The 21,989-nt window shown below is 34.8% G+C and overlaps 2 protein-coding genes across 2 annotated transcripts; one reads left to right on the forward strand and one right to left on the reverse strand.

The window, feature by feature from the left end:
* Positions 1–6,599: 6,599 nt before the first annotated feature.
* On the reverse strand, positions 6,600–8,921 carry LOC140808303 (protein FAR1-RELATED SEQUENCE 5-like). The gene has a single exon (XM_073165393.1). It carries the CDS (start codon positions 8,100–8,102, stop codon positions 7,041–7,043), a length of 1,062 nt encoding a protein of 353 aa, XP_073021494.1. The 5' UTR covers positions 8,103–8,921; the 3' UTR covers positions 6,600–7,040.
* A 5,528-nt stretch (positions 8,922–14,449) lies between these two features.
* LOC140807560 (protein VERNALIZATION 3-like) lies at positions 14,450–18,088 on the forward strand. Its single transcript, XM_073164469.1, has 4 exons — positions 14,450–14,681; positions 14,875–14,936; positions 16,281–16,321; positions 17,689–18,088. The coding sequence occupies exons 1-4, from the start codon at positions 14,484–14,486 to the stop codon at positions 17,910–17,912; spliced, it is 525 nt and encodes a 174-aa protein (XP_073020570.1). The 5' UTR covers positions 14,450–14,483; the 3' UTR covers positions 17,913–18,088.
* The last annotated feature ends 3,901 nt before the right edge of the window (positions 18,089–21,989 follow it).

The raw sequence follows: 21,989 nt of genomic DNA on the forward strand, positions 1-21,989 counted from the left end.
GCTACAACCTACCTTTAGAAATGCCTATTTAACCTATACCACATTAATATTTTCGATAGAGAAAATAGGATGTATTTGAGGTGCAAGAAACAACTGAATTCGGTCATCTAGTTATAGCTGAAATTCGGGGAGTTCAGAAGCTCTCATCTCTATTTCAGAAGTTCCGAACAGCACGTTAGCTACATGTCAAGTTCTTACTGATCGATCTGCAATCTTGTTAGATGAGAGGGTTGTGAAGCTCCTATCCAAGTTCGAAACCTCCGATAATTTGGTAACATGTCATGCTCTGGTTTCTTATATGCACATAGGATCAGAAGTCCATTCTGAGTTCAGAAGATCTGAACTACTCTTAAAAAAGTTCGATCCTTAAGTTCAGAAGGTCCAAATGCTTGAAAGCTCAGGACTTCCATCGTTGAAGTTATGAAAAGGGAAGAATATGAGTTGTGGGAAATATTAAATCTTCCGTATATATCCTTGAATGAATACATGAGTCTTTTATATGTACAATTGATGTTAAAAAAGAATTAAGAAAATAGAAGATAAAACTAATCTGTTACAACAGAAGAGTATTCTCCTAGCTTCCAGAAGCATCCAAGTGAGATCCTCTACAACCATGTGCAGCATATGGTGCGTGGTGCATGACATCACTTGACTCCCCCTGCAAGCTCAGCTGGGGATTTAAACCAAGGCAGAGCTTGAGTCTTAATCGATGAAAGGCAACGGAGGATAATGGTTTAGTTAAAATATCGGTTGCTTGATCAATCGAGGGAACATGTTGGACACATAGAGTTTTAGAGAGAACCTTTTCTCTTACAAAATAAAGATCCAGCTCAATATGTTTAGATTTGGAATGCAACACTGGATTTGCACTCAAAGAGATGGTGCTGAGGTTGTCACACCATAAGACAGGAGATTGGAATGGTGGAATACGTAACTCGGTGAGCAAAGACTGAAGCCAGACCAATTCTGAAGTGGCATTTGCTAAGCTACGATATTCAGCCTCTGTACTTGATCGAGAGACAACAGGTTGTTTCTTAGAACACCAAACAATGGGAGAGCCCCCTAAAAACCAACAAAAACCCGAGGTAGAACGACAATCATCTAGATCATTGGCCCAATCTGCATCACAATACCCATGAAGAGATAGGGGTGCAGAGGCAGTAAGTTGAAGACCAAAGTTCATCGTGCCATTTAAGTAGCGAAGGATTCGTTTGACTGCCTTCCAGTGTGGATGAAGAGGAACTTGCATGAATTGGCACACCTTGTTCACACTATAGGCGATATCAGGCTGTGTGATGGTCAAATACTGTAGAGCACCTACAGTACTCCTATAGAGTGTTCCATTGTCAAATGGATCCACTTCTTTTGAAGATAGTTTTAGACCGGAGACCATGGGTGTGGGAAGAGGTTTCGCATTATCCATCTTGGTGCGAGCAAGTAAATCATGAATATACTTAGTTTGAGACAAACACAATGTATCCTTTGTTGGTCGGGAGACCTCAACACCCAAAAAATAAGAAAGATCACCCAAATGCTTGAGAGAGAATTGCGCTTGCAGCTGTAAAATGAGGTCCTTGATTTTAGATGTATCATTACCTGTTATAATAATATCATCAACGTAGACAAGAACATAAATCAGGCAAGATGATGTAGCCTTGATAAACAGAGATGCATCGGCCTTGGATTGGACAAAACTTTTTGACAGAAGAGCAGCTTTAAGTTATCAAACCAAGCACGTGGGGCTTGTTTAACACCGTAGATGGATTTATGAAGACGGCACACAAGTGGCAACCCGGATTGAAGCCTTTCGAAACCAGGAGGTTGCTGCATAAAAATGGTTTCTTGAAGAGACCCATTAAGAAAAACATTGTTGACATCGAGTTGTTGTAAAGACCATCCTTTAGATAGAGCAATAGTAAGATTAACCCGAATTGTTGTTGGCTTAATGACAGGGCTAAATGTTTCAGTGTAGTCAAGTCCAGCGGTCTGAGAGTAGCCTTTAGCTACAAGACGAGCTTTATGGCGAGCCACAGAACCATCAGCGTGTGTTTTTATTTTTAAAACCCACTTGTAGCCAATAATTGAGGCATCGACAGGAGCAGGAACCAAAGTCCATGTCTTATTTTGGATCAAGGCATCATACTTAGATTGCATAGCCCGACGCCACTCGGAATGTGAAAGAGCTTCATTCAGAGAGGTAGGCTCATGAACATGAAGAAGTTGTGAAGCATAAACTTTGGGGTTATATATACCATCTTTAGATCGAGTAAGCATGGGATGGACATTCACATGAGTTGGTTCAGGTTGCCGAGAAGCAATAGAGTCAGATGATGTAGGAGCAGGAGTAGGAGGTGACTCTGAGGGTACAATATCATGATGTATAGGCTCAGCAGAAGATTGAGAGAGGGATGGTAAACATGGTTGAGAGATAGAAGGAATAAATAAAGGAGGAGAAGGGGGATGGGTATTGGTAGTGGGAAAGGGTTTATTTTGTGCAAAAGGAAACGAAAATTCATCAAATTTGACATGGCAGGAGATGTATATACGACCATCATCACTTAAACACTTATATCCTTTATGATGAACACTATATCCCAAAAACGTGCATGATTGAGATCTAAATTCTAGTTTATGAGAGTTGTATGGCCGAAGATATGGGAAACATTGACACCCGAAAATTCGAAGAAGGGAATAGTCTGGAGCAGTGTTTGTTAGTCATGTAAGAGGGACTGCCCCATGCGTGGCAGTGGTAGGAAGACGATTAATAAGATAAACGGCAGTTGCGAAGGCGTCATCCCAAAATTTGATAGGCATGTGAGCATGGGCAAGAAGAGAAAGACCCATGTCAACAATGTGTCGGTGTTTTCATTCAACGACTCCATTTTGTTCGGAGGTGTGGGGACAAGTGCGATGAACAATGCCACATTGTTGAAAGAAGGAAACAAGAGGTCTAAACTCCCCTCCCCAGTCAGTTTGTAGTGCTTTGATTTTTGTGTCAAATTGAAGTTCAACTTGAGTTTTGAATTGATGAAAAATTTGGAATACTTCAGACTTTGCTTTGAGGAAAAAGATCCATGTAAATCTACTATATGAATCAACAAAGCTGAGATAGTATCGATAACCATTGATAGACATAGTGTGGGCAGGTCCCCATACATCAGAGTAAATCAATTGTAATGGTTCGGTGTAACTTGTATGAGAGGAATGAAATAATAGCCGATGATTTTTACCAAGTTCACATGAAGAGCAGAAACTAAAATTGTCATTTCTTGAAAGAGGAACATTATAATAATGTAAGATATTCTTGACAGTAGCTAAGTTAGGGTGTCCTAGTCTATTGTGCCAGTGGTTAAGAGTGGACGATCACACGTTGGGAAGAGCCTAGAGCACTTGATTGGAGGAGGAGTGTGTTGAAAGAGGTTGGGCTATTAAGCAAACAGTTGTAGAAGATGAGGGAGGAACTGATTTTCCCATCGAGAATCGATAGAGTCCCTCATGCAACATGCCTTTGAGGATGATTTGCCTGGTTGATCGATCCTTCACAGTACAAAAGGTTGGGTGAAATTCAAAAAAGACATCATTGTCTGTAGCAAATTTACTAACACTAAGTAAATTTTTGGTAATGTGTGGGACATGAAGAAGACGATTTAAACGAAGAACACGGGATGATGAAGTAGATAAGAATTGAGAGTTTCCAATGTGAGTGATAGGCAAACATGTTCCATCGCCCATGTGAACTTTACCTCCTCCATTATAATCATCTCCAAGAGATAAATTAGAGAGATCATTTGTGACATGATGCGAGGCACCGGAGTCTGGGAACCACCATTCATCAAGAACTATCTTTGATTGTGTTATTGTCCCAGCAGTAGTAGCTCTTTGATCGAACATATTACGAGCATGAGAGAAATTGATAGAGCCAGATCCTTGCTTCCGCTGTGATGGAACAAAGTCTTTGTCGAACCGGTAGTAGCATTTCTCAGCTACATGACCAGTGTAGCCACATATTTGACAAGTAAGACGGTTGTTGGTGTTTCCAGACCAGCCCTTCCTTCCACCACGATAAGGTCTACCATAACCACGACCTCTTCGATTAGTTTGTCCTTGTGGATTATTTTGATCCTTTGATTGAGTTATAGTGGTGTAATTGACTGTGGGTGCCGTACCTTCCACATTGATTGTGTAAGACTCGATGCGGCCTTCATGTGAGAGTAGCAGAGCTCCCACTTCGGAGGATGATAGTGTATCAATCCTAGAGGTCACATGTACGACAACAGAGTCGTATTCCATCCCTACTCCACCAAGAATGTAGAGAATATGATCATCTTCAGATATTGAATGACCACATGCTGCCAAAGTATCCACAACGCCCTTCATTTTGCCAAGGTAATCCTTCATGCTTAGATTACCCTTCTTTAGAGTCTGCAATTGAAGCTTATATTGCATTATACGGGCTTTGGATCTGGTGGCAAATAATGTGGAAATTCTTTTCCAGATCTGAGCTGATGTATGACAACCAATCATTTGACCTTGGATTCTTTCAGTCATGGATGCTAATAAAAAAGAAAATAGAAGTTGATCATGTCGATTCCAGGAAACATATAATGGATTCAAACCTTCCACAAATTCTTCACTGAGAATCGTTTTGGGTGGGACGGATGACGATTCATCAATAAAAAGCTCGAGACCCAGACCTCTGATACCAGCTAGAACTTGAAGGTTCCAGAACAGATAATTCTCGTCATTGAGCTTGACGGAATTGATCTGATTAGCTGGGTTTATCATCGTAAAGTTACCTGATAAATTGGCAAATGTGGTGGTGCTAGACCCAGGAGTCGAAGTAGCTTCCGCCATTGATATAGCTCTGATACCAAGTTATGAAAAGGGAAGAAGATGAGTTGTGGGAAATATTAAATCTTCCGTATATCCTTGAATGAATACAGGAGTCTTTTTTTATATGTACAATTGATGTTAATAAAAGAATTAAGAAAATATAGGATAAAACTAATATGTTACAATAGAAGAGTATTCTCCTAACTTCCAGAAGCATTCAAGTGAGATCCTCTACAACCATGTGCAGCATATGGCGCGTGATGCATGACATCACTTGACTATTGATCCCAAATTCTTCTCCGAAGTCTGATTTATGCCTTACAGCTTTCTTTATATAGTTGCTTAATCACTTAGTTCTTAAAATGGCTTCAAACATGTTTTATTACGTGTTTACCGGTTACTCACGTGATTGTCACTTAATCATCAACTTGGAATTTGAGTCATTACACATTCTTAAAAATCCAATAAGGATTGATGTTACACCTCCTTTCACCTCTTATTTGGTTAGAAAATTATGAGCAGAAAGAAAATTTACAAATTTCTCACCAAATAATGGAATGTTTCCCAAGTCTTTGACGCGTTGAATGTATATGACACCAAGACTAGAGGATTATTCTTTCTCGGTGATTCCTCACTCTTGCATTTTAGCAGGGCACATGCAAGAACCAAAGTTCAACAATTCGGCCTAAGCGACACCCTCTACCACAATCGTTTTTCTTGTATGATTCATATTCTGAAACTTTAGCAGAACCATGCTCACATATTCAGATTTTGGGAGCACTCTACACTTATTTCTCATTTTTTAAAAAATGATCGGCAGACTCCCCTAGATTTTAAAGCACATTTGACGACTCTGCTTTTCTTATTCTTGACTCTGTCCTATAAAATTTGAGTATGGTATTGTAGCTCCATATCATGCTATGTCATGATGGAATTTTCGGGTAATGAAGCATACCAAGTGAATGCAGTGCTAGTAAACGTATTAGAAAATAAGCTGAGCTTGAAATTAGAAAAATTATCAAAAGTCGCTAATTGACAGCATTGTATGGTAAATTTGTTTTTTTCCAAACATGCATTCATCACTTCCCTCATTGATGTCATGATTAGTCTACCCCATTCTTCTAGTTTCTTATTGAAGATCAAGTCTAAAGTGACAATAGCATGCCGATTGTAGATATCATTCCCTCATTAAGAAAAACTAGAACATAAACTCCGTAAAATGAAGAAACTTGGAAGAAAAATTAATCTAAAACCAGTTCGGTTCCGGTTCCGATTCCAGTTCCAAGGTTTTAAAATTAATCTAAAACAGGTTTGGTTCCGATTACATGGTAAAATTCTAACTGAAAGACCAATTGGGTATCATCGGACCGGTTTCGAGACCATGTTTTAATATGAAATTATGAATCCGTGGCTTAGGCACTGAAGCGTGGACGGCAGGCATGGAGGCGTCTGTCTTGATGCACAATCGCTTAGGCACCCATAGCTAGGCGCCTATACTTCGGATCCGGATCCCCTGCTGTGCACAGCATCATGCTGTGCACAGCTTGACCTTTTTTTTATTTGTTTTTTAATTTTTCTTTTTTTTTCCTCTTTTTTCCTCTCTTATTCTCTATTGTTTTCCTTCTATTTTCATCCTTTTTTTTTTCATCTTCCACAAACATTGGACAAAATTTTATATGAAATAATATAAACATTTTAATTTTTTTATGTTAAATTAATAATTTTGTAATTAAAAATTACTATATTAAATTTTTACGTGTGAAAAATCGTATCATTTTTTTCGAATTTGATGAGTATTATTAATTTTTTTCTAATGAACAAAATTTTTAACAATATAAAACTATTAACATGTTAATGCTTAAATTAAAATTTAGAACATTTCCATCATGCAATATCAAAAACTAAAATTCAACACCACATTTCCATAAAAAAATAAATAATTCATACATTTTTAAACTTAATATCAACTAACAATGTTAATCGGCTATTCTTTAAATAAAAAACTACTCAAGAACATTATTGGATATATTTCCATTGAAATCCATGGCTTCAAGAGAATGGTGAGGATGATCAAATTGTGCCTACATTAAATAAGAATAAATATTATAAAATCAATTTTACCATATAAGAATTAATATTTTTTTGGCTTAAAATTTTTACCAATTAAAAAATTTCTAAATATCATTAAAGTTCATACCATTAATAATTCAGTGAAATTGAATTGACCTCCAGTTGTTTGAAGACATGCATGAGGTACCGGAGGTGCTGAACAAGTGTTTGATACCATTTTGCATCAAATGCCATGTGCACAATCCATGAAATACCTCAGGCATCACCTCCTGTAAGGCCTTTGCCATAGCTTGATCCTGATCAGTGAAGATAGTGAGAGGCTTTTTTTGTTTGTGTGCCTCTAAAAAAGTTTCGAACAACCATTTAAATGATGAAGCAGTCTCATCATACAAAAGTGCTGCACCAAAAATCACTGCTCCTCTATGATGATTGAAACCTGAGAAGATAGCAAGTGGTCGGTATGCACGGTTCGTACAATACGTGGTATCTAGTGACACAACATCACCAAAATACTCATAGTCGATTAGCATTCTCGCATCAGCCCAAAAAACATTTGTTATCTGTTCCTCCACATCCATCTGATTAGCATGGTAAAATGATGGATTTTTAGATAATTGTTGTTGAAAATATCGCATCAGACAACCAACTTCCCCATATACCATACTTCTTTGTCTTTTGGATCGAATATAATTTTTAGCATCCAACCTTGTATAACCAAGACCATCTATTCCCCCTGCATGCTTACTCATCAACTGAAAATTTGATTTTTGTTTAAGCCCAACATCCTCTGCCAAATCAATCTCATAGGCTTGAACTTCTGTAATTTTACGTTGGGAAGACAACATATAAACTGTTTCTTGAATATGGAGTGAGTGATTATGCTCTTCGATAAACTCATTAACTTTATATTTACTATCCACAAATGTGACACCCATTCTTACTTTACAATTTGTTCGAGTCTCAAGCCGAGGATTGAGTGTCGATGATTCTCTTTTGTCATTTTTACGAACACCCTCCTTACAACAAACATATTTATACGAAGTTATAAATCCGGTGTTCTTGTTCTTGTTGAAATAATGCTTCCTAACTTCAAATCCAGTTTTCCCACCATATTCAACCCAAAACTTCCAAGACTCATCTAGACTATCAAATTCCATACCAATCTTAGGCTTGAATTCGATATTTGAATTATAATCCATCAAGAATCTGAAAGTATCAATAAAATTTTTGTCTTATTTCAGATCAATAGCAACATAAAAATAGAAACCAACAAAATCAAATAAAAAAATAGATAGCTAAACAATTAGAAAAAAAATTAGACATTTAAAAGAAGAAAAAATCGAACCTTGTATGTTATAGTATTTCCTGCAAAAAAAATAATAATAAAATTGAGTGAGAGGAAAAACGAGAAAAAGAAGACGAGATGAAAACAAATGTTTATACTATTTTCATATAAAAGTGTGTGAATAATGTTTGTGGAAGAGAGAAAAATGGAGGGAAAAAAAGTAGGAAAAGAGAGGGAAAAAAAGAGAAAAGAAAAAAGAAAAATTAAAAAAAATAAAAAAAGTCAATTTGTGCACAGCATGATGCTGTGCACAGCAGGGGATCGGGATCCCTATACTTCAAATTTATTTTTCTCACGGCATCGGTATAAGTGCTTAGGCGCCCAAAGGTAGGCACTTTTTTATTATTTATTTTATGAACAAAAATATGTATTTTTTTTTATATTTTTTTGGATATTAAAGAAGATTATATTAAAAATTGCAAACAATATCTAAAAAACAAATATTCATTATTAAAATTTCAACTTAAAATAACATTTAAAATTTAATTATCAATTTTCTTGATAATTAATAAAAAATAGTTCTACAATATTTTTAATCTATTTTATAGTATTGGCTGACAAATTTTTCAATAGTGACTGCTGTTCATTTTTTTCATCGTTAAACCAATCTTGTAGTAATAGAAGTATGACAAGAGACTCTGAACAAAGACTGTACCTATGATTTCTAATTACTCGGTCGCGTGTTGAGAAGATTGACTCGTGCTATGCTTGAGCATTGAACTGCAAATACGCCTCTTACAATTGTTGATAAGATTACATATCATCTTGAATTTTTTTTCCACCATTGTAAGACATTGAAGTTATCTTCTATTTGAAAATTCTTATTAAAAAAATTTTGTAGTTCATTTGATGAGATTGTGAACATCTCTTTTCTTTTATATTAATGGCATCATAAAGAGCGTAGAAAGTTCATTCTAGTTGGTTTCTCAACTGAACTTTCTTTCAACTCTGACTCTTTCTCCAATCTTTGTTCACACGAATACAATTCAAATATATATATATATATTTTTAAAAGATTGCATCACTTAAGTACTCTGATCGTGGACACTATTCACTAAAAAATTATCATAATATTCAAAAAAATATTTCTAATGACCCTTGACTTTGACTTGAGTCTAGTAAAGTTGCTAGACAATGCACAAATGAGATTACCTTTCAATGTTTATTAAATTTCTCTTTCATGCTTAATATAAATTGGGACAAAATATTATCATCTATATATTCACAAAATTTATAAAACATATTGAAAATAGTTAAGAGAAATGAAAAGGGAAGTGGTAGGATAATGATGTCAGAAATTTTTTCAGTTTCATCCTTAAATGTTTCTAATAAAACAATACATTTAGTAATAAGATCATAATCATTTTCTTTAAGTTGAAAAAAAAAACACAACATTAGAATTATAAAACGGATTGAGCAAATATTTATATAATAACATTTTATTAAGTAAGTGATAAAAACAATTTCAATGAGTTGTACTATCAGTAGGAAACATTTTATGTTCAACATCATTAATTTATCATATCTTTCAAAATTCTTTAATATAATTTTTTTTGACGCATCAATTTGCCACAAATTTTGAATTTTTCTATCGAATTATAACTATTATCAAAGAAACCATCTATAGCACATAAATTAATTACATGAGATACACATCTAACATGAAATAATTCAAAATTTAACATCAGTTTAAGAATGATCTTTAATAGTCTTATCGCGTCACTTTTGTTTGATGCATTATGTGATGAACATAAAATTTTATTCTTAATATCATTATATCTACAAATAATTATGATATATCTATCAATTGTGTAACCATGGTGTGTTTTATATTAACATTCTAGAGCTTAAATTATTTTTTGGAAACACCGAGTATTATCAATCTAATGATATATGATACTCACGAGAAATTTGGGGTCTGCTCAAAGCAAGTGTCACTAGTACAGACGCAGGATTTTGAAATTGTCTCGAGCCTGAAATCACGAGAAAGACCGTTAAGAGGGGGCCAAGAGGGTGTCCTGGCATAGCCCTTCTGACGCTCAAGTCAGTGACTGAGGATATATAGGGGGAGCAGCTAAGGGTGCTGCTGAAAACAACATAGTGAATTTTTCAACTGAACACTCAAACCTGATATTTATAGGAGAATACATGGCCCTTTGTGAGTCTGTCTTCCATTTGGGCTAGGGCTCTTGGTGGGCCTGTCTTCCCTTTGGGCTAGGGATGGATCAGGGTAGTGGGCCTATCCATGGGGTATCAATATGTAATGACAAGATAATATTCATTTTAACATTATACAAAATATCGGTCGTCCAACTAACTTTGCATTTAATTTTCGAAATATAATCTCAAAACAATATTTCCTAAGCACTAGAGACATCATGAAAACTTGGTTGGATAGTGGTGGTAAATTCGACAAAACCATCATGCTCACAAATAATAAAAGGTAGTTCACATCAAACCACAAATCTAACAAGAGCTCAACGAGAAATTTCAGTGGTTTTTACAAGATTTGGTCCACTTCTTGGAATTATTTGTTGTTGAGTTTGTTCTCTGCCACTTGGTTGCAAAGTTTGTTCATCAAAGTTATATTTCATAACAAAGTGTTTTTTGAATGTTCCCGTGCCAACACTAGCACCCATTTTATATGCATAAGAAATTTTTCATACTTTACAAAATACAAAAAAAATAATTGATACCTTGTTTTTTTTTTTAAATTGGATTTCGAAGTAATCCCAAATTTTGTTTCGTTTTGCATCGTTAGGCGCCATACTCTCAACCATGACGATTGTACCAATCAAACCAATTACATCTCCAATTCCTCCGTCGTCGCAGGCCAAATGTTTCTATTTTCATCTTGGCCATCAAAATCGTCACCAACATAATTCTAGAAGTTCAAATTTTCTTCATACTCGAGAATCATGTTAACATTACCACCACTTCTACGAGCACCAACACCACTATGACTTGAAGAAGAGGTCATCGCAAAAGATAGTCAATTATTTTTAGTATAAAAATAAATAAATTATACGGTGGAAAAAAAAGATAATAATTGGAAGAAAATTGAAGTAAATTATATAAAATTGCAAGAATCGTTAGAACTTTGAATTTAAAAATAAAAGAATTTCAGTTGAGAGAATGACACAATTTACAACAAATGAACATATATTATCATAAAAAAAATTGGATTAATTTACAATTAAAATAAATTCTAGATTTGCTCCCAAAATGGAGGTCAATCTACAATTTAATATTTGCTGATTTGGCCAAAAATGCGTGAGCATATCTTTCTTTTTTTATTTGTTATTTTTAAAAGGCAGCCCCCAACAACTTTAAGTGGTCTGGGCTGATTTCAGTTCCAGTTCCAGTTCCTGTTAACCCCGAACCCCTTCTTAACATGCTCGGTTTTTTTTTTTTAACATGCTTGGTTCTTAATGATCAACGAGAATAGATAGACAACCTGGAAATTTTCGAAGTCATTAAAAGTATACCTCCGAAGTTTCCGGGCACCAAATTCTCAAACATCCAATTGTTTTTTGAGTAGGTTTCTTGTGAAATGGTCTCACGAATCTTTATATGTGAGACATGTCAATCTTAACGATATTCACAATAAAAAGTAATACTCTTAGCATAAAAAGTAATATTTTTTCATTGATAACCCAAATAAAAGATCCGTCTCACAAAATACGACCATTGAGACCGTCTCACACAAGTTTTTGTCTTGCTTTTTTTATTTGTAAGAAAAGAATCTTTTTATTGAAATTGTTCTTTCTTCATCCTTTCTTTTTCGATTTTATCATGGGATGCTTCTTTTTTTTTTTTATTCAGGAGAATGATTTCTATTTTGGGAAGGTTCTGAGAGTGACAATTTTTTTTAAAAAATATTATATTTTTTGATTTAACTTGGATTTGAACCTAAGTTTGTATTTATTAACATCCTATCATTTCATATTCTTCACTAAGACAATTAATTGACATATCATGTTTAGATTGTATGCTATGTGCGATCAGAGTCAAGTTTCTATCAAAGGTTATCGGGTCACCTTTATTCTTCAATTTCAACTGTATATTCCTTCTTATTTTTCCTGGCGATCTCCTTATCCTATATAAATAATAACTTGTTCATATTTTTTGCTAGCCTCGAATATGTTCGAAGATCTCGAAATTATCTTCCAGTTATGGGAAGAATTCGCAAAACTTTCTTTTCTATACAAAAAATTCTTCGACATGTAGTCTTGTAATTAATTAAGGGACTGTGACATTTACCATAAAATATGTATCTGATTATCAAAGTTTAGTCATTTGACAATTCTCTGAAAGCATCATTGTTATTTCTTGTTGAATTGTACTTGGCGATCACAAAATTAATTGGCTGCATTTAAGAGATTAATATATATTCACCTTAGAGGATCACTAGTGTTCTTAAACGCAAAGTTAAATTAAATTTTACATGATAATTTTGTACTTAATAGTCATTATTATTAATTTGTTATTTAACTAGTATATTCTCAATTTACTAAATAAATTAATTGTGAAATCATTATAAATCTGATCGAACTACAATAGCCAAATTCAACTCTTTGAACTTGACTATTTCAACAAGAACACATAATCTAATAATCATGTGATGCTCAATGGTTCATGAATACAGCTTGCCTTGAGTTCACAACTTCATTTGACTTAGAACAACATTTGTTTCAATTCGGTCTTACTCTAATTAGCCTCATTCTTTTCATCAAACCCTTGATAAAAAAACATCAGAACACAAGTCTGATTTTATCCATTGGACCATGGCAAGAGCGTCTAATAGCATCGTCTCATGATTTTATATGTATCATTAACAGTGCCTTTAAGAACCTTAAGTTATGATTAGCGTACTGTACGGTTCTTTCAAATCATATACCCCGATCAAATATACAGTCATTGGTATATCGAGAGTTGCAAATGAATTTGATAACGATGTGATGTATTTCTGAGTAATAATAGTGATATGGTATGTACAAATGAGGGGAAGCTTTTCCAAAATGTACACCAGATATTCTTTGCACTATTAACTCATCAGATCATATAAAATATCTTCACCCGTAGGTGAGCGGTGAATCCCCAACTAATCTTTTTGAAAAAATGAAATTTGTTAATTGATTCACCTGCTCGTTGATAGTATCTATGGGTGCTTTACAAGTTATAAGAAGGGAGGAACTACTCAATTTTCGGATTATCTATATTTCTGTAGATTGGATATCGTATAAATAATTTTCTATACTCGTAACTTTATTTTTAATTTATAGTTTATTTTTTTATGTCAAAAAGATTTCCGTTTTTTATAAGTTCATTGAATAAATTATATTTAATAAGAAAAAAATGAGATCTTTTTTTTTCTACTACTTTATACATTGGCTCCGACATATTTCGAAACTAAACCTAACCACACCATGTGATGACTTTCAGTGGAATCAATAAATGGATCAAAGTGAATGCTAGTACGTAGAGCTTTCACGTTGTCTCAAGTTATAGGACTAATGGTGTAAAACTATAATTGCGGGCTCTTCCACTTGATAAGTGATAACCTTTGGAAATTCTAAGGGAGGGTTGTCTCATGCAGCATCAAATGATCATCCATCTGTATGAATGGATATCTTCATGCTCTTACCAATGAAACGCGATATTTACATCACAAATATTAGTATCAAACTCGAGTAACATTTATCATTATTTTATGAGGCTGAATCGACTATGAATCGGTTTATAATATATATTACGGTTCTTAATGAGTTTCATGATCTTTTATTGAGAGACAGACCTCATGGTACCTATTATATATTCAAGAACTTTATATATGCAGTTTTTATGAGTATATAAATAAAGTAAATGCTATAATTGTATAAAACAAAGATTTTTTTTACATGAAAGTTGATAAAGTTCAAGCCACAAGTTAGCTCGTTGAACACCTACTCTAACATATTTCACCTTTGAACTTAAAACCACACACCCTTTTTTTTATCCCCAAATCTAAAGCTGTATGGAAAGGAAAATTGTTTTTTATTTTTTATTTTTTAAAAAAGTGACAGATTCTTTTTGATGTCATTTCTGGTCTACAATTAATAAATGCATAAAATATGTGGGGATAGTATATACATACATTTATGTGTGTGTCTTTCTACCAACTATAAATAGCCCTTTTATATAGTGGACTAGCCAGATATCCATAAATTTATACGCACGAGTAAAACATATAAAAATGCCTAGAGATAGAGATCCTCTGGTTGTAGGAAGAGTAATAGGCGACGTGTTGGATCCATTCACAAGATCCCTTGGACTCAGAGTTAGTCATGGCCATAGAGAAGTCAACAATGGGAGTGAGTTCAGGCCCTCACAATTGCTCCACCAGCCTAGGGTTGAGGTCGGAGGGGAAGATCTGCGTACCTTCTATACTCTCGTATGCGTCGTTTCTTCGTCTTCACATATGCGTGTATACATACATCTTTGTATAACCATTTATCAGATTTACAATATATATATCATAGCACAAGCAGATCGAAGAAATTGAACGAAAATCTGCTAACTAGCTCCCTCCTTCATTTAGTAGAGGAATTGAAGTGGATATATGTGTTGTATTGGCATGCAAACAGGTGATGGTGGACCCTGATGCCCCAAGTCCTAGTGATCCGAATCTCAGGGAATACTTGCACTGGTGAGTATTTAATTTATGTTATATATATATATATATTTATCATGTTTAATTACTTGGTAGCTAGGGTTCCATCTACTGCTGAAAACCCATGACTGATTAGGAAAATTAGGAGCGGGAAAACATGTATAGAAAGAATAACTAAAAATAAAATTTTAGGTTCTCTTTTTATCATCATTATTATTCTTATTTTGTTATGAAATCAGAAACTTGGTTATTGCCCACCATGTTTTCTTGGGAACCCACACATGCATGCATGCATCTAATCCTTGACTGTCAAAAATGAAATTGTATTCTTCCTGTCATCGAGAAGAAATCATGGAATATAAATTGATTTTGTTCAGAAAATATTATTTTAAATAGACCACGATATACTTTTATTTTTTGAAAAAAAAATAAGATTTATAATTAGAAATAAAGGGCTTATGCTCGGATAATACAAAACAACAAATAAAAATCATATAGAATATAATTATAAGAGTTAACCAAATTCTTGCCCTCGTAGATACAACAGGTAAACAATTTATTGTATTGTTTCACAAATATAATTTGCCCTTTAATGTTCTTTTTATTGAAGTGTTGACATAGTACCAGAAAATGTTGACGTATTGACGGATATTGTTGACGTGTCAAGGCTTCGACAAAGAAAGAATAAAATTGAGAAAAATACAAATTAATGAATTAAGATTATAAATTAACAAATAACATAACAACACTATGCGAGTTAAATAATTTAAAAAACCATGTAATTTCCCATATTTTAAGATTCCTCGAACAAATATATATAGTGACGTCCCGTTTTTACTCGACTGAATTGACTTGCACGTGCCTTTCAAAATCCTCTGCGCACAGACAAATGTACCTTGGCAGAGCCTCTTTACTTGGTCTTTTATGGATCATCGACATTAGTGACAATAATATATATATATATATATATATATATATATATATATATATATATATATATATATATATATATATATATATATAATGAGTACATTTTTGTGTGACTACCCATACATTTTAACATGTGAGACCATTTGATTTTATCCATGATTGTCATTAAAAAAAAATATTTTTGACATAAAAAATGATATTTTTTCATTAATTTGATCAGATTAGAAATATATCTCACAAAATTGACTAGTGAAACGTTATCACAAGAGTTTTTGTGGTAATACAAATATATTCAGTTTTTTATATATTTACATATAAATACATACAAATATTATATTACCAATTTACTATTAGAATTTTCAGACATTTCGTTGCATATCCATTAGTTACAAATTTTCTAATAATTCAAATCATATATCCCTCAATATTAATTACTTATATATGGTCCAGGTTGGTCACTGATATTCCAGAAACTACAGAAGCTACCTTCGGTGAGTTGTCTCATTGTTCGATATATATTTATTTACTTTCTTTTACATTAATTATTTGTTCCAAATCAATAAAATATATACTTTGCATGTGCAAAAAAGATGTTATAGAAAATTCCATAAAAAGTTTTTTTTCCCACTAATTTTTGTAGGTGCGAGAACTTGCATTTCCAACAAAATCAAGCTTTTTTGTAGTTGAATTACATTTAATTTATTATGACTTTTCGTAATTTTTTTATATGTTATTTTTTCCTCTATTAGTTTCGACTCAAGTAAATTACTGATTCTTTTTTCTTTAAATTCATCTCCTTTTAATCTGATAAGTGGAAGCACTGTCTCCTTCTCATACCTAGCGTGTAGACTAAAGGTGTCAAAATCAAATACGACTACCAACCCGAAACGGTTCAAAAAAAAAAAATCATGTTTGGGTTTGGGGTTTTCGGGTTCGGATCAGATTAGGTTGTACCCGATAGCTGACCCGAAAAAATGATCGGGTTGGGTTCGGATCGACCCGAGTTGACCCAAAATTTTAATTTTTTTTAAAAATATAAATAATAAAATATTGCTTACATTTTTATATATGCATGTCTGAAAAAATATTTATTGTATATTTATATCATAAATTTTCATAATTTAATATTAATTTTGAACATTTTTTATTTTTTAAATAATTGTTTATTTGATTTAGTAAATATACTTTATTTTTCTAAAATTAGACTTTCAAATTTAAATTATATATATGAGGGAGATTTTGTTATTATGTGTTTAAATTTATTATTGAATTTTATTTAATTTTCTTTAAAAAATTCAAAATGGGGTTACCTGGATGGATGAGTTGATCGGGTTGACTCATGTTCATGTTCGAGTTGAGATTTTCGGGTTGGCTCGGGTTCGGGTAGGTTCGGGTTGAACAATTTTTGAATAGTACAATTGCTCAACTCGACACGACCCACCCGATCCACCCAAATTGACACCCTCAGACTTCCAACCCTAGCTCGAACTCGCTTTTTGTCGATCTCACGATTCATCGTACAAAAATTTTTTTAAAAAAAGAAAATTTTTAGGATTAAATAATTAGGAAAAATTAAAATTTTAGTCCTCTAAGTTGTCCTATTTTGAATTTTAGTCATGTCTCCATTATTTTTATTTATATATATTTTATTGTGTATAATATGACTTAATTTTGTCACATAAGGTCATGATAGAGACTATGTACGACGAGAAAATGACGAAAACCAGAAAATTCCAAACTTCAAGTAATTACCAGACTGAAATTCAAAAACCAGATAACTTATATCACAAAAATCGCAATTTTCCCAAGAAATTATGTTATATTATATTATAATTGTTCGATGTATACGTGAATGCAGGAAACGAGATAGTGTGCTACGAGAGCCCGCGGCCGTCCATGGGGATCCACAGATTTGTGTTCGTGCTCTTCCGGCAGCTGGGGCGGCAGACAGTGTATGCTCCGGGGTGGCGCCAGAACTTCAACACGAGGGAGTTCGCGGAGCTCTACAATCTTGGCTCTCCGGTGGCTGCTGTCTATTATAACTGTCAGAGGGAGAGTGGCAGTGGTGGAAGGAGGAGATGAATATTTTAATACATAATGTTTCAGCAGTAATTATAGGCTTATACTATATATATGTGTGTGTGTCTGTGTGTGTGATCTGCAACTATACCTCTACGACTGTAACTGATCAAGCCTTGTTATACATGAATAAATAAACAATAAAAAGGGACAAGTTTGGTGACTGTTGTATGAACAACCTCTCTCCCCATTATAAATTTTATATATAAAGAACTATAGAATGTCGTCTCGTCAGCTTAAGGCGACTGACTGGTCATATGATATTACTCGCTAGTGTTTGCACAACATTTCGATTTGCGAGTGTTTCAGGTGCAAAGATGTATCAATTTGAATAAAAATGATAAAAATCTTACTTTTAAAAATACAACGATTGTAGATACTAAATTTGACAGTCTGTTATGATCTTCTAAACTATGATGCTATAAACAAAGAAAATTAGATAAATATTACTGGAATTTGAGAGATGAACTCCTAACATAATCTATATTTCAATATAACATATGACTTCAGTAAATAGTAACATAAAACAAAGAACGTTGTGGAAATCTGAAAGAAAATGACTTGAACTAATGAAAGCTGGAATGAAAATGATTGATTTAGCTATGAAAATTCTGCAGAGAGTTTGCTAGAATTTGTGCAAGAGATTATGTGTCCTCTGTGTTGGCTGATTCCCCTCTTTTCTTCACTGTACGGTGCGGTTTCTTCCACTCTTCTCATGACTCATGATCTGCCCATGTTTCTTTCTCACGATCTCCTCTTATCTATATATTATTATTTAACCTACTCAAACCAATTTTGAATCAATGGGCTTTCTTATTTTATATGCTTCTTTTATTTCTTTTCTTGGGCTTAATTAAGTTTTTCGTCTGTCCAACTTTGAGCCTAAATAAAAATATAGCCCCGACAAATATCCGCCATAAGCATTGGCCCATTGGGCCAAAATACTTGTAAAGGCATATTCTATCTTACTATATCCATTTACAATAATGAGATCCAAACTTACTTGTATGTTGGACCTTGACTTTACAATAATGAGATCCAAACTTACTTTTATAATTGGACCTTGACTTTGGTAGAAAAAGCCCACGAATAAGCTCTGATCTCCCGTACTCTTCACAACCGAAATTCATCACTTCCTCAACTCCTCAATCGTTACTCTATCTATTCCACCAAGCTTAATTCCACCAAGCTTAACTCTCTGTCGACCATGACCACTACCGTCAATTCCTGCCAGGTAATTGATGCATCTTACGTTAGGCGTTCCAACCAAGAAGACACTTTGCTCATCATCGCGCCTTAATGGTGTTTGTGAATTTGTCCCAATGAAAAGTACAGAAACATTTGCAAACCCAAACTTGTTCCAATCATGAAGCCTTCTTGTGATACCATCACGCATATGTCGTGTCTGTGCCGTTACTTCTTACATCTATGTCATAGTTCTTCCGATCCATTATCCAACCGAGGTCGTCGCCCAAGCTGCAAGCACGAGTCACCAATGTCTGCCCTACTCATGACTCCATCAAATGGTCTAAACAAAAGCCATTGTCATCATCGAATCTCCATCTACTCACTCATCCCCGCGACTCCACTGTATTCTATTGTCTCCCGCATATGCATTCCATTTACGCTCGCCGCTTTGGACTTGCATGATTTGTTGTCTGGGTTTCTTAAATCATTGCCTCTGGTAGCCATGACCATGATTTCCCACTCCAGGGTATTTTCCTTGCATCTGCTCCATTTTCTATCTAGTTTTGTCGTTCTTGTGCCGTAACTCCCATTGCACGACATCTAGGATTCGATTGCTTATTTCTTCACAATGCGGTAGATAATGTCTTTTGTTTCTTTTCCCTTAAAATTGTTCGCCTTAATATTTGACTCATTATGTGCATTGTTGGTCATTCGTAGCTACTACATGTTGGTTTCTTGGAATCACTTGCGTGCTTTTGAATCTTCCATTAGGTTTTGAAGGTGATGATCTTGTGGCTTTAGGGCATTAGTTGGCCTTTTAATATTTATTTATCAGTGGACTCCCCCATTATTGTAGGCTTACTCACTTGGCAGACGTTTACAGTTCAAATAAATATACTGGATATGGGAATAAGTATGGATTTGCTGCTTTTTTTTCCTTTAGTGAAGAATTGCTTTACTCACGTACTTTATATCTATTTTGTTTATTTATCTGTGTCTAGATAAGTTTCCACTTCTTTTATCATGTCGACTTTTCCAACTCACCATTGGACGTTGCTACAACATTTGTGTCCCCCGTCATTCATGCCAATTCTTCTAGAGCTATAAAGTTTGTTATTACCTCTGCTTTGGCCACTCTCCTTATCCAGTGTACTGCATCTACTAAAATATGTATGTCTTGAAATCTACTGATGACACTGATAGGGTATCAGTTCATGTATACGTTGAACAGCCTGTGAAGCGGATGTGGGTAGCCTTGCCTTGGTAGATGTTTGTCTTGTTTACTTTGTTCAAATAGTGTATGTGAGTATCATAAGCCATTATTTTCGCCTTCTTGCACATTTTCTCATCATTTTTTATGGGAGAGTTCGATATGTCATTTTCTTTGCTGTAGGTGCATCCAACTCTAGCCAACCACCAATTGAGTCGGGAACTTTTCCAAAGCCTATTGCTACTGTTGAAGACTGTACGAACTATCTTTTCTTCATGGCTACCTATTTTTCTACTGTCTTGGTCTCAACCCCTTGAAACATTGAACAACCCACGAATCTATGAACTCTATTGGTGACACAAATAGATTGGAATGTTTTGCATGATGAGAGTGTTTCCGTTGCCTTTTTTGTTGGTGGCATATGTTACTAAGACGAGTATTGACAGGACATAGAACTCCCCGATGACTGTTGCGCATGTATGACAAGTTTCTAGAGCTGAATATATACAGATGAGCTTGCAACATAGGTAATTTTGACCTTATGCTTGAAACTATATGGTGCATTCACTCGCAAAAAATTCTCCCATCCTTAGCATTTCTGCATTACACTTCAGTCGGATCTCTTTCCCACACACGTCTATGCATTGAACTTCAATCGACCCTTTCCCACATACACGTTTACTTATTGCTCATGCAAGCGATGACTCCGATTTATATTCAGTGAGTGATAATTTGACATTTTCTTTCTGGATGTTGGTTGGGGAATGAAGAGAAGTTGAATGTGATGACGGATGTTGGATGTAAGGAAGTTCGAGAGGGGTGTCACTTTATGCCCCTAATTGCAAATGATGCCCGGGAGAAGCTGAAGCATTTTATGGATGGTTTGCAGCCGATCTTGCGTCGCGATGTGAGAGTTGCTGGTCCCACTACTTATGCAGTTGTCGTGTCGAGAGTCTTGGTGGTAAAACAGGACCAGAGGGCCATCGAGGGTGATAGGCAGGGCAAGAGGTCCTATCAAGCACCTCAGCAGCAGCAGCAACAGCTACCCCAGTTCAAGAGGCCTTCCCAAGGACAACAAGGGAAGAGGCCATTTCAAGGACCACCAAAAGGTAAGGGTCTCATTCCTCAGCAGAAGGCTCCACAGAAGCCTGGTGAGTACCCAGTATGCCCGAAGTGCCACCGCCAGCATCCGGGACAGTGCTTATGAGGATTAGGTAAGTGCTTCAAATGCGGAGTTAGCGATCACATGTTGAAGGAGCCCACACTGGAGGCAGCCGACCCAGGGTAGAGTGTTTGCCATGTAGGCAGAGGAGGCGAACCCAGACACGACTTTGTTGACTGGTAACTTACTTAATTCAGCACCGCATTATTTTGATATGCATGTTTCGAATTTTTTTATTGGATTATTAGTGTGCTAGTTAGTATTTTTGGTGAATTTGTATAGAGATTTTCCTACTATGCATAAGGTTAAGATTAAAAGTTTTGGGATAAAAGTTTTTTTTGTGTTGTACCAACGTCTCTAAGGCAATATTTTCATAAAGATAGTAGCTACGAAGGCCTTGATAGATTCAGGGGACAATCACTCTTTTATTTCGGAGACGTTCGCTAATCATCTGGACGTGAAGTTTATTGGACTCGACGTGAGCTATTCAGTGACAGTCCCATCAGGGGAAGAGTTATCA

Source organism: Primulina eburnea, chromosome 12 (assembly GCF_022965805.1).
Source record: "Primulina eburnea isolate SZY01 chromosome 12, ASM2296580v1, whole genome shotgun sequence".
Classification (NCBI taxonomy): domain Eukaryota; kingdom Viridiplantae; phylum Streptophyta; class Magnoliopsida; order Lamiales; family Gesneriaceae; genus Primulina; species Primulina eburnea.